The 16,173-nt window shown below is 42.5% G+C and overlaps 1 protein-coding gene across 1 annotated transcript; it reads right to left on the bottom strand.

Moving 5' to 3' along the window:
- Positions 1–3,667: 3,667 nt before the first annotated feature.
- ints7 (integrator complex subunit 7) lies at positions 3,668–16,090 on the bottom strand. Its single transcript, XM_050058775.1, has 20 exons — positions 15,900–16,090; positions 15,645–15,774; positions 13,331–13,477; positions 13,100–13,237; positions 12,955–13,001; positions 12,528–12,727; positions 12,308–12,430; positions 10,435–10,552; positions 10,145–10,279; positions 9,773–9,870; positions 8,948–9,187; positions 8,642–8,779; positions 8,287–8,493; positions 7,254–7,448; positions 6,981–7,084; positions 6,793–6,861; positions 6,237–6,369; positions 5,932–6,030; positions 4,244–4,429; positions 3,668–4,065 (listed from the first exon to the last, which is right to left on the bottom strand). Exons 1-20 carry the CDS (start codon positions 15,991–15,993, stop codon positions 3,784–3,786), a joined length of 2,883 nt encoding a protein of 960 aa, XP_049914732.1. The 5' UTR covers positions 15,994–16,090; the 3' UTR covers positions 3,668–3,783.
- Positions 16,091–16,173: the final 83 nt, after the last annotated feature.

Below are 16,173 nucleotides of genomic sequence, written 5' to 3'. Positions count from 1 at the left end.
GCTGGTATATAAAAGAGCCAGACGAATCTGTTAGGGGGTCCATGGGCAGAAATTTGCTGCTGGGCTCCTGTCGACTCCCAACCAGACAACTTTAGTTCTTAATAGCTACAAAACAGGGTCACAGCACTTGTGATAATACAAGACCCATATTAGTTGATATTGTACTTCAGTGGAACAGATTCCCTAGAAAATAAAGTTTCGAAAAATACCCTAAATCCAGTGTGATACACTGAAGCATGACCAGCATTGGAAATTACATCAGTGCATAATGTCAGAAGAGAGACAGTGAATGCATAAAAACCTTAAATAAGTGTACACATTTGGAAAAGAGAAAAGAAATATATCAAAATGCAGAATAACTGAGTTCAAAATCAAGAAAAGCTAAAGAGTGTTTACCAGAACACTGCATTTGTTTGTTGAAGGGGAACACTATGTTAATTTAGAGTGCCAGTATGTTATTTCCATGGTCTGGGCAAGTTCAATCAATATTTGAGAACATGAGCTACTTTCTTTCAAAGCCAGAAACCAGAAAGGTAAGTCTTAAAATTGTGATGTCATAGGGCAGGGTTGGGCAACCTGCGGCTCCAGAGTTGCATGCTGCTCTTTAGCCCTTCTCTAGTAGCTCCCTGTGGCTTTGACAAAAAAATATACAGGAATTAATGACCGTTATTTTATTTCAACATTTTGATTTTCATTTATTGTTGTAGGCCTAAAGTGATTCTTACATTCTTCAACTGTAAAAATGCGTAATTTAATGGTGTGTGGACAAATTTGTGAAGTTAAAGGTACCAAATAATCAAAAATACCCCACTGCACAACAGCCACCTTGTGCTAAAACATATGAATGAATGCTCATTTAGACCTATTAGTAAAGTTGATAGGCTAAACTTGACTTGAATTCGACTGTGTTATCTTTATTATGAGGCTCAAATATGTTTTGCAGCTCCAGACAGATTTATTTTTTCTTTTTTGGCCAAAAATGGCTGTTTTGATAGTAAAAGTTGCCGACCCCCGTCATAGGGCATCAAGTCTGGAGCTGTTTCATTGACAATGACTGGGAGCCTAATTTGTGAACCCACACAATGTTTGTTTTCTTTTTCTATCCAAATTATCTTTACTCTATTGTAGTGTTCTGAGTGTTTTGCTCTAATCCAAGATGTTTTTCTGTGATTTGTAGAATTTGGTGTTTATGGTTCATGATGGTTCTCACCTGATACCCTGTCATAATGCTTGTTCTACATTTGAGATGTGTGTTCTATAGATTTGGGGATCTCTGATTAATCTCATTCACTATGTGATTAAATTGTAATTTGATACCTCTATAAGGTCTTTCTGTATTCATTGTGCTCCACCCTCTTTCTTGTATTCTGGTATTTGACAAGACAAGTATGGCTGCCATTTGTATGCCTCACTGTCTGCCATTCAGTACATAAGAAAAGCTACAACCCCCAGAAGGCGGAGCTTCTACCACCAGGGTAGTGCACAGGTGTGTTACCTACTACCAGTGACTAGACTGAGATTGGTTACTTTGACCTGCCTGTCCAATGTTGCCTTACACCGATCGGCCAAAACATTAAAACCACTGACAGGTGAAATGAACATCTTGATCTTGATCATCTTGTTACAATGACTTTGCTTGCGTTTCTTGGAGACGTTTCGCCTCTCATCCAAGAAGTGTCTTCAGTTCTAAATGACTGGCACGAAGTTTCAGGCTATAAACCCTGTGTGGGTGGGGAACCCTTGCAGAGTTGTGGGGGTCAAGAGAGCTTTTACTTTGAGAGTCGTTAAGGTCACAATGTGAGTCGTTGACCAACCTGGCCACCATGTGAGTCAGTCTTGTTACAATGCAATGTTCTGTTGGGAAATCTTGGGTTCTGACATCCATGTGGTTGCAACCAGACACGCTCCACCAGTGCAGACCCTGTACCCAGCCTCATGGCAATGGCACTCCCCAGAAGCATTGGCTCCCCAACAGGACAATGCACCATGCTACAACACAAAAACTGCTCAAGAATGGTGGTCAAGGTGTCAACATGTTCTCCATATTCCCTGGATCCCGTCTGATCAAACATCTGTGGGACATATTATTACCCCACCTCACAACTCACAGGACTCAAAAGATCTGAAGCCAATTCATTGGTGCCAGACACGATCAGACACTCCCAGAGGTTGTGTTCATGCCTTGACAGGTCAGAGCCAAATCCAGTCCTATGAGCAACCACTGTGGATCGGGGGTTACCTCTGGGGTACCAGCACGCCCCTCAAATGTTCGAGCAGGTTGGGATCTGGGGTATTTGGAGGTCAGGTTGACCCCTTGAGCTCTTTGTCCCGTTCCTGGGGTCATACCTGTACAGTTTTTGAACAAGTGCCATTGCCGTGAGGGGGTTTACTTGGTCTGCAATGGTGTTCGGGTGGGTGGAGTGCATCAGGTAGCATCCACATGAATGCCAGGACCCAAGGTTTCCCAATGGAATATTGCACTGTAACAAGATGGTCAATGTTGTTCACTTCACCTGTCAGTGATTTTGATGTTTTGGCTGATCAGTGTGTGTATGCTCTTGATGAAGGTCAAATAGACCAAAAGCTCAACAGTAAAGTGAAACACTGCAGAGATGTAAGTGTGTGGACATCTTTTTCTACCATTTTTCTCAGTCCTGGAATAGAAAATGTCCCCATATACTCAGAACATTCCCCTGGGTGCTCTCATCTACATCTTTCTCAATTCACTGTCTGTGAAGCAGCTCCAGACTTTATACCCCATTACATCACAAATTTGGCTTTTAGCACTCTAGTTTTTGGATTTGGGGTAAAGTTGTTCATGTTTACATATATTTTTGGACTGTCTAAGACCATAGGAATAAGATGTATGAATCTTAAAAATTGGGGAAGTCCCCCTTTAATGTTGCCCGAAGATCAACCTGAAGAAAGTCAACTTGTGAATTTGCTTCTACTTACAATATAAACGAATTTTTTAAGAGATTTCTTTGGTTTTGACGTCATAACATTTCACCTTGCGTTCAGTAAAAGCATTTTATTTTGAAATCAAGAACCGGAAGTGTAGTTTTTACCCCTCGTCGCTTGACGCTCGTGCCCACCTGACGCCAGCTCCTCGCTGTGAAGTGCGCAGACTCTCTGATGTCAAGTGCTGATGGTTTCAGTATCTATGGACGAGGAGATGCTTTTCTAAATATGTGACTTAATGTTAAATCATCTGGACTCGTGCCCGGCGGCGGGTTATTTTCAGATCACAATCACAGGGGTGGCTGCGCGAGTTCACTGATGGATTTAAACCGGAAACAGTGTGAGGCAGTGGAGTTTGCATCATTATTATGAGATGCTATTGACAGAATTTAATAGTGTAAAATGTTATAAATGTTGGGGAACAATACCATGAAAAGCTTAACATTATATTTAATGTTACACTGTAGGAATTAACATACTAAATTATATTAGTCTAACAGCTGACAGTGTAACACTAGGATTCAGATTCTAGTGCTCCTCAGACAATGTCCATTTAATGACAATGGTCTGCCCCCTGATGGCTCTTTGTGTTATTACACTCCATGCAGAACACATGACAATGTAAATTCAAGGACTTTCAATACTAAAATTGTCCTGGAGATGACTGCATGCATTATTTTGGAAGGATTACACACAAAATGCAGCGTTAAAATTAAATCAGGTTTATTTAACATTGGAAAAAAACGTACATATTCAGCTTCAAGACAAAACAGGTCAAGTACACAAGCTGTAGCTGCTTCTAAAGCACCGAGACGACATTGGCTAAAAGCGAGCGTACGCACTCCTCTGTGGAGCAGGCTGAGCTCCGCCCTGCTGCAGCTGATGGCGAAGCTGCTGGGAGTACGGATCCTCCAGGGATTTGACCGACACGGTTGTCTTGGGCCCCGTCTTCCACTCGATGCCGCTCTCGTCCACTACGGAGGCCTCCACGGTGACGTTGTGGGTGCCCAGGATGGAGAAATTCAGCAGGAACTGGGTGCTGAAGTAGTCGTTGTGGGGTTCCACCCGCTGCTCGATCTCGTTAGTTTTGGTGTCGAGTGGAATCTGAGGGGAAAACAAGTAGTATAAGCATCAGAAAAAGCGTGAGCTGCTTATACAGGTTAAAAATATCAGATATGAGCTTCAGTGCATGAAAATAATGCAATATACTGTTAAATAAAAAGCTCAGTGTGATTTCTAACTACCTTCACAACAACCAAAAATGACAGCAAACATTAGATACCTTGTAGTCAGGGCCCGTTTTGCTCTGGAGCACTGATGTGACATTCAGACAGACAGACTGGATTTTCCTGAAGAGCCCTGGCGTCGAACCGTGCTGTACCACCCCCTCCACCTTCAGAGTCAGCTGCTGGCTGCTCTGCACTGGGATCGGCTCACTCGGCGTTCGCGGGGAAGGAGAGAGCGCGAGCTGGGAAAAATTAAAAAAAGACGTACGTGTGTGTCAGCCTAAAGAGAGCTAAAGAAAGACTGTCACATATAGCTGCAGCGGGACTGTATGTTCCTTTGGGCTGTGTGAGCTGCTGCTGTCAGTCAGCTGTGAGCTTAGATGTCAACCTGTCTTCAAACTGATAGAAAAAACATTTGCATTAAGTGTGAGTGGTGATGACGTGATTGTTTAAAGACTTTAGGGGAAAGTTTAAGGAAAGTTGGGGCTTTCTTATTCTTCTTTAAATCGATTAAGTGATCATTAAAGGGACAGTTCCCCTGCAAATCGAAAATACATGTGCTTCCTCTTACCTGTAGTGCTGTTTAACAGTCGAGATTGTTTTGGTGTGAGTTGTAGAGTGTTAGAGATATCATCCGTTTCCAGAAATCAAGATAATCCACACACCTCACTGTGAGCAGTTTCATGTAGGAACTACTTTCTCTCTACCAAACTACACCCACCAACCGTTTCACTGTGCAGAAGGAAACGTGCAGCTACTGCTAGCTTATCTAGCGCCACTGAGCTAGCTAAGCTGAGGAGGACTCCATTAATATTTACATCTCACACTGTCATGAGCACAAGTCTTTCCTCCATGAGTAGATGCACGCTTCCTTCTGTGTGATGATATGGTTGGCGGAAGGTGACACCACGAGCTGAGTGCCATCTAGCTCCACTATATTCAAGAGAAGGCAGAGACATCTCTTTGGTAGAGATCGCCAACATTTGGCAACTCACACTAAAACAATCTAGATTTAGAAATAGCACTACATTTTGGGGTGAACTGTCCCTTTAAGCTCTGCATATCCGACCAACATCCTGCAAGTAAAAGGCAAAAACTAGGACAGGCTTTCAGGAGTCATCAGGCCTTCTGACCTACCTTATGTTTTGAAACGTGTCAGTGGGTTATCACACTATCTGCTTTCTTTTATCTGACAAGAGCATCTTTTTTATCTAAACTTCAGCCACCAAAGCGTGCATCTACTTGTGGACTAGATGTCTTGACAGTGCGAGACGTAAACATTAATGGCGTCCTTCTCAGCTGAGCTGTAACATTAGCTAGCTCAGGTAAGCTAACATACGTGGTTGATGGGTGTAGTTCTGTAGAGAGAAAATAGTTACTACATGAAACTGCTCACAACAAGGTCTGTAGATTATCTTGAGTAACTGGGTCATGATTTCTGGAAAGAGACATTACTGTTGAGTTTTTTTTAAATGTATTTTGTTGACGCTTTGAGCACCACAAGCCGAGTGCCATCTAGTTCCATTATACTGGAAAGAAGGCAGACATTTCTAAGGCCAATATCTCCGACACTCGACAACTCACACCAAAACAATCTTGACTGATAAACAGCACTACAGGTAAGAGGACAAAATATGTATTTTTAATTTTGGGGTGAACTGTCCCTTTAATGCTGCATATTGTGTTTGGTATCTGTAATTGCGAATTGGGATCTACATTGTGAAGATAAAATGAGTCACTGTACCTTGATGCTTGTTGACTGGAGCTTCTGGAAGAAGTACCTCTGGAGAGACAGCGGGACCTTGAGCAGAGCTATGACGGCATCACAGAGACAACCTGTATGCTGCGAAACAACGACAGCAAACAACACAGTTTCAGTAGTGACATCATGAGCAATCAGCTGCTGCTCAAGTTTTTGTCACTGTCCTTTATTTAATCAGGTAAAAGTCTTGTTGATTTTCAGCCTGTCATTTGCAAATCTGGTCACCATGCAGCTTAATTCTTAGCATACATAACTGTGATCCCCAAGGTGTTCCATATTAATCTCACCAGGTGTGAAACAGGAGGGTGTTTCTTGGTGAGGCCCTCCACTTCCTCCAGCACCCGACTGAACACCGACATCATCCGTCGCTCGTATTCGCTCTCTGTCTGCACCGACCCCTGGGTGCCGTACTCCTGGAAACTAGATTACAGAGACAGGGGGAGACAATCTGTTACGAACAAACAACTGCAGGGAGGACGCCTTCGGGGGGGATTTGTGTTATGGCGAAGCACTTTCAATAGAAAACACTCACGTAACATGGTGCAGCGAAAAAACCTTTTTATCAAATTAAATTAGAGGCATTTATTTTCATTAGGCTGTCATCTGTGTCAAAAGGGGCAGCTTGCAAAACGGATACATGCATGCATCACGCTGCACTTTGTTAAAGCGTGACTGCATTCCTTGACAAACTCAAATTGATGCATTTAAACTAAGGTGACATTTCCCCTTTACATTTTACTGGCAGTCTATCAAAGAGAATACGCCTTAAACTTTTTGACCCAGGCTAATTCATAAAGGTAGAAGTCATTTTACTCTTAATATGTAGACTACAGCAGCTCTCACCTGGCTGCCTGTGGGTCCAGTATGAGCGCCTCTATCACATGGGAGACAAGCAAACAGCTCTGTTGTTGTCTGAGCAGACGGTTAAAGAGAAATGACCGACATTAGAGAAAGACCGCAGCAGAGAAACCAGGGTTGGTAAAATAAAGAAAGACAAAAGTGGGATGTGACAGAGACAAGTTTGAGGATACAGCTCCACATTCCGAAGGGTGGCGTAGTCAGCGTCAAACGATGACTGGTGTAAATCGGCGTAGCGAGCTGCGAGACTTCTGAACTCGTCCATGCATACCTTCAACTGGGAAGAACAGAAACAGCGGTGACAAGGTGCAAAAACTTCCAGTAAACATTTGCTAACTGATGCCGTCTAGTAATCTGGGGAGTGTGTCGTGTGCTTTCAACATGAAAAAGGACACATTCCCTGCGGGCAGAGACCGACTGTGCTCACCACACTATCAGCTTCTTACCTGCATTGATATGCGCCCGCACCGCTGCAGCTCGTTCCCCGACGTGAGGGCGATGGTGGTGGCGATGGCGGGAGGGGGGCTTGTTTTCAAGCTGTTGCAGGTACAAATGAGCTGTGACAGGGCTTGCAGGGTGTCGATCCGCAGCTTGATGAACTCGCACTGGAATGTAAGCGGGCTCAGAGGAGTGCTGGCGGCCTGGGAGGGAGGGATTAATCAGATAACAGCACACAAACGCTGCAGTTAAACACTGACACGGCGTCTGGTTGAGTTGACCTAACGAGATACAGTCGGGTATTAGAGGAGTTAATCCATTAACAATTTGAGATGCTGTGAGATCAGCTTCAATACAAGACTGTTGAGAGTATCGGCAGCTTGTAAGGGAGAGTTTGGGTTCAGTGGACTGGGGCAGCAGCAAAATATATTTTAGCCTTCTAATAAAATCAATATCAGAATATCAAAGTAAAGTAATGAGAAGAGGAACAGATTTACTGAAGTTTTAAATTGTTTATTTGCACAAGCTATCGTGTAAGAAAAGACAAAATGGGCACTTCAAGCTGACAGCTCGATTACTACAAGTAAAATATTTTAACAGCATTTAAACAGGACAGAACAGGAAGAGATTTTTGATCCATATAGGTTGATTACTGTAACCATGATTGTTATAAGAAGCTTCCACTGTATTTTTACAACTTCACCTTGCCGTCAGACAGCCCTTGATGCTGCAGTAGATCAGCAGCTCCTGTGTTCTGCGAGGTAAAATTACCGTCTTAGTTAAAAGAGTCTGAATGCTCTCAAGGGAGCAAAGATAAAAGCTTCTATTTCCCATCAGAAAGGGTTCACAGACGGCAAGGTAAAGCAGTTCTCCTGCTTCTCCAAACCAACATTTTCTATATGCGCCACACTGACTATGGATAAGGACCTCAAACAACCCCACATCATGTAACAGGAACTATCCCTGAGCATCTGTCACTGGTGAAGAAGGAGGAGGAGTTGTATTAATGTTTTCTGACAAGATGCCTGGAAGTTAACTCACTGTGAGGGAAGCGATGCCCTTTTGGTAGGAGCGCAGGGCCTCGGCGATGGCGCTCATGGCTCCGCTGTAGTCTCCGTCCTCCACGTGACTCAGGCACTGCTCTGCCTGGGAAAACTCCTTCAGGCTGTTCAGCCAGAAGTAGAAGTGCTCCGACGCCACGCGGGTCCGCAGACTCTGGTACAGCTCGCTGGAGAACTCGTGGCATCCCTGCGGATTAATGACAATATGTCAGGCGCAGGATTTGGCCGCACTGTGTCTGTGGCTTCCTCAGCTCTGGTGACACCTTTAAACTCAAACAAATAGATGTTTAAGCCATTTCATAATAAAGGTCTGGTTAACAAGCGGATGAGATTACCATGCGTGAGGCTTGCCGTGCGATGCGGTACACCGTCCAGCCATTGGCAACGTTCTCCAGCTGCTGTTTGATGACAGTCTTCACTTCGGCTGACAGAGACGACTGGCTGGCAACAAAAATCACTGTTGCCAAGGAAACCTGCAGCAATCACAGTGGGAGAGATGAGTGTTGAAAATCAGAGACATACATAAGGCGATAAGACAAGTATAAAAATGAGAGTGGATTTCGAAGCTGAATGCAATGTCAGCTTTTCTGATTTTACTGTCCAACCAGCAGCTGACGTCTGACTCATGACCGATCTCTCACCAGAAGCTCCTGCTGCTTGTCGGTGGCGGAGTGACTGGCCACTCTGTAGAGGTCCACCAGGTCTCCCAGCATCCCGTCGCCCAGGACCGGCAGGTGGGTGGCGATGGCTGCCAGAGCGTGGCACATGAGTACGCGGGAGGAGTCGCAGGATAAGTGGAGCTGGCCGAGCAGGAATTCCACCGCTGCTTGGCTGAGATGGGGTCGACTTTTCAGCAGTTTGACCAGTGAGGTGAGGGCCGTCTAGAGTTAGCACGACCAGAGCAGAAGAAGGATGAGTATTGGGTTGATGTCACATGGTAATCAATCATCATTACATATATTTCCAGGACACAGATGGCAGTGAGCTACATGTTTTAGTTGAGGAGTGCTGGTTTTACGGCTGTCAGCTTAGAAAAGGTGGTAAAAATTTAGCTTTACTGAGCAATGCTCCCAAAATAGAGCTGAAACAATGAGTCAGACCAATATTCAATTGACAGAGAATTAATCTGCGACTATTCTGATCATGAATTTATCAATTAATCAAGCAAAAATGTGATATTTCCAGTTCCTTAAATGTGACAATGTGCTGCTTCCCTTGGTCTTACATCATAGTAAATGTATTATTTTAGGGTCTGGAAATGTTGATTAGACAAAAACGAGACATCTGATTAAGTCACTTTCAGCTTTAGGACACTGGAACAGACTTTTCTCACAGTTTTCTAGAACAAACAGTGATCAGTTAATCTCGAAAATCATCTACAGATGAATCAGTGATGAACATAATTGTTAATTGCAGCCCTACATCCAATCAGTGCCCTCTGCTTCTTGTTTATAAAGTCGTCTTACTTTGAGTGTGGCCTGTGCGCTGGGGCTGCTGTCCTGACTGCAAAGCATCAGAAGGGACTCCACTCCCAAAACTGTGTCCTGCTCCAGCTTCACTATATCTGAGGAGGAGAAAGACAAACAGTAATGTTAGCTTTGGCACACAAGGGCAAACACCAGCAGGGTGAATGTGAGATGTTTATTGTCACTTAGGTTCCCTGAGAGGCTCTACTATACAAAAACAATAAAGATAACGGTTAGAAAAAGACATAAAATACATAAAATAACATCTAACAGCGAAATAAGCAAATAAAAGGCGAGAAAATTATAACGTATACATATTTTTGGACACTCAAGGCAAAGGCTCCCTTCCCCAGGGCATCAGTTGTTGCTAACCTTTGTCTGGACAGGAAATGGAAATGTTTGAGAGCACTATGACCCCATGAGCGGCCACTGCCAGGTTGCTGTGGTAACAGCATTCTTGTGCCAGTTTAACCAGGTCAGTGAGCCGGGGGGGAACCGAAGAGCCACCTGAGAAGAATGTTTGAGAGGAACACACATCAGTTAAGACACGCTCTCTTCTTCACAAGACAAATAACAGCATTGGAACATGCAACTAAAGCCTGGTTAAAATTAAATTCTCACTGTGACAAGAACATTTTGTTGTATTTGAAAGTGAACACAACCTGTCATGTTGTTAAAGTACTGCTTGATTGCGATTGTTCCAGAGAGGGTGGAGAGGACAGCCAGCATCCCCATCTTCAGACTGTTGTACGGGCTGGTCAAGGCACATTCACACAGCGTCTGCAGAGATGAGACACAATAGATTACAGACAGATATTAAACCAACATGAAGACAACCATGTCACAGCTTCAGTATCCTAAACAGTTGGGAACTTCTAATTTAGTTACTAATTACTATTTCCACTTGATATATGTCTCTATTTATTGTATATTACCTATTTAACCAGTTTTCAGACTGACGGAATAAATGTCTTGGGACCAGTTAGTAGTTAGAGTTAGGCCCTGATCACACAGAAAGTGTTTTAGCAGCTGGAGGGAGCTTTTTGTAATTGTTTTTAATGAGAATGAAACTTTTTGCTTGCGGTTTTTGCGCTACGATGCGCCTCACATTTCTGCACTCTAGGTGCCTGGCATTTTTGCCGGAGCGCTCTGAACTCCTTGAGCTGAAAAAGCTTCAACTCAGAGCAGAAAAACGTCCCAAGTCATTTCTTTTTTAGTCATAGTCACGACAAGAAGTTTACAGTTGGTAAACAATGGAGGAGAAACTGGTGGTAGCAGCTGCTGGATACCCAGAGCTATACGGCCTGATGATAGACAGCAGGTTGTCAAACTGCCCCTGAGTCATCCTAAAATATGCCTGGAAACAGCCATCATGGAGGAGAAGCTCCTGGACCAACTGGTGGTACTCCCCATGATCCACCCTCTTTTTTAGGGTCTCATGTACCCACACAGATCTCTGTTTCCCTGTGCCCAACAAACTATTTACTGACAGCCTCTCACCCTCAACCAGAGCTACAGCAAGTACCTTCTGCCTCAACATTTTACGAACTAGATACTAATTACTTGGGGAAAATAAATGGTAGATTGATTACACGGGAAGGTTAGTGTAAGGACCTGATGGGGTGGTTGCATGGCAACAATAAAAAGGCGCAGTGAACTTTTTTTTTTTTTTTTACTATTGACAGGCAGTGCAGTGTCCCTTGCATTTTGCAACCTGCAAAAAGCTTTCTGTGTAATCTGTGGTGGTTTAGTTCTTAAGGCCCTGACACACTGAGTTGACGGTCGGCCATCAGTCAAAGTTGGGCCTTTGGTGAGTGTCTGACACCCTCATTGGTGCAATGTGTCCTGCACTATTACCCCTTGTCTGCTTTTTTGTTTTGGGGCGATTCAAAATACTGAACGGGTGTCAGAGACAGCAGAGCCTGCTGGTGAGTGAAATCACTCTGATTAGCAGTTCAGCTCAGCACATGAGAGGAGAAATGGAAGTGAGGAAAGTAAACAAACAGCTAAAGTCAAGAGGGAGTGAGACCAAAGCAAATTTGTTACACAAGGTAAGATTATTTTTCTTTAGCCATTGAGCTCTTTAGCAGACACGTGTCATGATGGTTTCTGATACTGTTCACTAGTGCAAGGTAAATATGCTCGTCTTTCAACATTTGATTGTGTTGTAAATGTGTTAACTGGCTAACTAGCTTCAAGACAGTCTTCTGGTTTTCCTTTTTGAATGAGGATTACAGACTACTGCCATCTGCTGGTGTGGGGAGTTATTTCCTCTCACGCAGGCGCAGAGCGTACAAGCTGGTTGAGCACTGGCTGTAGTCTTTGCGGTATGTGCATGTGCAATTTTTTTGGCCAAGACATGGCAATGTCAGGCAACGCAGCAGAGGGACTTCGTCGTCGCTAGTTCTCTGAAGTTGGTTTGGCGATTCTGGGCCTTTAAGGTAAGTGTCTGGGCCCCTATTCTCAAGTTTCAGATAGCTTATAAAAGTGTGTATTCTAAATGTCTTGCGAATAAACACTGAACTGTGACTCTACCTGTGTGTTTTCTCTGATCCAAAGGTGAGGAGCCTTTTTAGCCAGGAGCTTCAGGTCATTGATCGCGAGTCTCTTCACAGCTTTTCTTGGGTCGTCTTTCAGGTACTGAAGGAGGAGCTGTAACTGTACAAATGAAGACACAAATAAAGTCCATCATTTAGATTTTTACAAGGGTACATGAGTGTAGGTGCACAAGGGTACAGCTCCGTCTTTGCACTACCTGCTTTGGAATATCGATGAGAGAGGAGGCAGCCAGCTGCGTGAAGGTGTGCAGGGTGACGATGACCATGGGGGTGGAGGGGTACGAGTTCACCAGGTTCTGGAGAAGCTCTCTGCTGCTGGAGGCCAGGCTGGCTTCGTGGTGCATGTGCTGCAGCATGGGGATCAACTTCAGCTTCAGCTCCACGGGAGTGTCTAAACCTGGGGTTGAGATACACAAGAAAGGTAAACTGTTTAATAAGTATTTAAAAGTTGTCTTAACTATGACCTCTGTGGATGACTATTAATCAACTGCTTCAGGTCTTGATTTTTTTTTTTTAAATTTGGACTAATTTTGGATTGTCAAAGCATGGGAAAAGGTAAGCAGGACAGTTTTTGTTTTCCTAATAGTGATCTGTGACCTTCTTAGTACAGAACAGAGCTCTTACCTTGAATCATCTCACTGACTTTGTTGCAAATCCCCGCCGCAAAGTCTCTGACAATCAGAAAACACACCAAATTTCTGTTATACGAAACATCACCACATATGAAGCATGTGCACCGCAGCCCAGGTGAAGCAACAGTTTTCCTTACTTTGACTGTGCAGAGAAGCTCGCGGCAGCAAATATGGCAGCCTCCACTTCCACGTTGTCATGGGAGTCCAGACTTTGACGAATACTGTGGTGGGCGTTCTTCCTGTCTGGGATGATGGAGGCCAAACTACCAAGCATCCTGAATGGAAATAGGAAAATTTGTTTGTTTTAAGTACAGTGTTACTGTATGTTTGAATTAGAGGTAAAACTTTAGCACATTAGGCATTATTACCTCAGAGTGATGGCTCTGGCCACGGGGTCGTTGCTATGGATGACCGAAAACACCCTCTTGACAAATTCGTCCACATTGAGGATCTTTTCCAGATGTTTCTCACTCTGTTGCGTCACTATGAGCACACAGAGGCGCAGGAAATTGTTCCTGGAATCAGTAGAGACAAGCTTTCATGAACAAAGACATCTGTACCACAATAAAACCAGTTTAACTCATCACACACCACAGACATGCCACTAATGATTACTTCCTGTTGACAAACTCATCTTTCATTAAATAAAAATTGGGCTGAGCAATATATTGATATTATATTGATATCCTGATATGAGATTTTTGGGGGCTGGGAAAATATATTTTAAAGGATCAAAGTCTTGACTATTAAACCCTGTAGTGGACCAAACTCTCAGTGATTACATTGTTTCTTGAATAGCACAATTATGGATCACAGAGATGAGATTTAATGGAGTTGACGTCTTACAGTGTTGACAAAAAGTTATAGATTTATTAATTTCAAAGCGGTTGCAGTGAGAAGCCATTTTTATTTTTCAAAGTTGTAAAGAATTCTCTTAATGCTAACCAAAATACTGATTTTTAAAACATAATTCTTATTTAGTTTTGATTCAGCAGGGCTACAGAGTTGACCTGGTATGGTTGAGACTCACAATAGCAGTATTATTATAAGAATTTATCGAAAACTATAAAGCTTACCAGTACTTGAGCAGCACTAATGCCCTTTTGGATACCAGTTAGTGAGACAGGAGTCCTTGTGATATAGTTGACCCCCTGTAATGTGTGATTAAATGATGTTTTTGTAGAAATCTGGCAGAATTGACAAAAATCTGGGACACATTTCCATAAAAAAATTATCTTAAAACAAAGATGATAATCGCACTATATTTTTACGTACTGGTAGTTTTACATTTTGACGGCTTTTAACACTTTTTTAGTTTACAGAGCAAAACATAAAATATAAGAAGCAAAGTATTTTCTCCTGCTGTTCAAATTTTTCCCACAATTTTAAGAACCTTGTAGAACATTTTAGGAGAGATTAAGCATATATATAAGCACCATAAGTCAGAGAGACTTGAGGAGGGACTAAAGAGACAGAAAGAAAAATAAACAAATGAATTAATTAGAATAGCAGTCAATGAGGTTTGCTTGACTAAACATCACAGGGTCATTTGTGCGATACCTCCACAAAGTCAGGTTGAAAAAGGTCTTACGAATTTCACCCACCTAGCCCAGAATTTAATGAACACTTTTTTTCTGAAGATAAAAAGAAAAGGTAATATATTCCATAACATAAGTATCATTTACAATATCTATCCACCCCTCTAATGTGGGGGGGTTCAGGAAGCAACCAGCGCCATGTGAGGGCTTTCTTGCAAGCAGGTATCAAAACACCAAACATATATTTATCAGAACACTTTGCCTTAAAATCCGTACATCCTAGAAATAATGTAGAAAATTGCAAAGGAGGATTAGTGTTAAGTATTTGTTTTAGTGCTTTATGAAATTCTTTTTAACACGTTTTAATTGTTTGAAGTTGTGAATTCTTGTCTGGGATGAGGCTGTTTTCTGGCACAGGGCAAGTTTAGAACTTAAAGAAATGAAAGCAGATCAAAAATGTTTCAGAAATCATATCAATTTGATATAGAAAAATGCTTTAAAATAACGCTACACCCAAGAAACAAACTAAGTGTGTTAATAGGTTATAATTTTAAGTTTTTTGTTGTTGTTTTTTGGCAGAACTCGATCTGTCTCAGTTCTTGAGAATGGATGTCAAATATCTCACAGCGTAAATATTTTGTGAAAGCATCAATAGTCAACCCTACAATATGGTCCCAATAGCAATATTGAAGTATTTGGTCAAAATTATCACATTATTTGATTTTTATTTACATATCGCATTCTCCTACAATTAAAATTTTAAAATAACCAAAACATTTCAATCAATAATTAAAGGGTCAATGGAAATAATAAAGGTAATAATGTTTATTATTTGTTTTACCTGTTTTTGAGGAGCACTGATTCATCTTTGTAATCATTTTTTAGGGTGTATTACATGGTTCAGTTGAATAGTATTGTGTATTATTGACAATACAGGTGGTATTTAGATTTCTTGCTGTTGTGATATTGTAATAGACTGCACTACCTTTGACTAGTTGTGCCTAATAAACTTTATGTATGAAAGTTGTCAGTTCGCTAGCAAGCATCAAAGGTGTAGATAAGCAATCATCACAATTGGAAACCATAAACATTTTATCAGTTAGAGACACTGACGTCCTTGTACCAACTTGCCAAGCACCCATACCCGAGTCTGAAGATGTCAGCCAGCTTCAGGAAGGCAGAGTTGATGAGGATGGGGAAAGGGTACTTCTGGAAGAGTTTGGGGAAGAGCACCACCGCCTCACACTGCTCCCCCAGCTTTCCCGACCGCAACCCTGGAATTGAAGCAGTTTCACCATCATAACAGAGCATACAGTCAGTGACATTTAACAGAACCGACACAAACACACAGCATCAGACTGTAACCGATGCTAACGTGTTAGCAAGCTAGCTAACGCACCTTTGTCCAGCTCCATGAGAGCGGAGTTAGCGTCGAGTTCCTGTTCGCCATAACAAGCCTCTGACAAGAATGACCGTGCGGTGGAAAGCGACATTTTATTTCAGGTGTTTTACGACAAAAACAGGCCTGAAATCACTTATGAGCCGTTAGCATTTCATTGTACAGGCGGTGGGACTCAAACCGGACGTTATAACAATGCTATTTCCGGTATACGGTTCTGGTTTTCAGAATAAAAGGCTCACTTTCCAACTTTACTAATACCAAATCTACAAGT

Source organism: Epinephelus moara, chromosome 12 (assembly GCF_006386435.1).
Source record: "Epinephelus moara isolate mb chromosome 12, YSFRI_EMoa_1.0, whole genome shotgun sequence".
In the NCBI taxonomy this organism is placed as follows: domain Eukaryota; kingdom Metazoa; phylum Chordata; class Actinopteri; order Perciformes; family Serranidae; genus Epinephelus; species Epinephelus moara.
The sequence above is the reverse complement of the archived record's forward strand: the minus strand, read 5'-3'. Positions and strand labels throughout refer to the sequence as shown.

Excerpts from the sequence above, each read along its gene's own strand:
- ints7 (XM_050058775.1), bottom strand. The coding sequence starts at position 15,993 with ATGTCGCTTTCCACCGCACGGTCATTCTTGTCAGAGGCTTGTTATGGC. Across the intron at positions 10,280-10,434 it reads GTACTTTAACAACATGACAG|GTGGCTCTTCGGTTCCCCCC; the intron begins GTTGTGTTCACT and ends CATTCTTCTCAG. Across the intron at positions 7,449-8,286 it reads AGGGCATCGCTTCCCTCACA|GCCGCCAGCACTCCTCTGAG; the intron begins GTGAGTTAACTT and ends CCTCCCTCCCAG.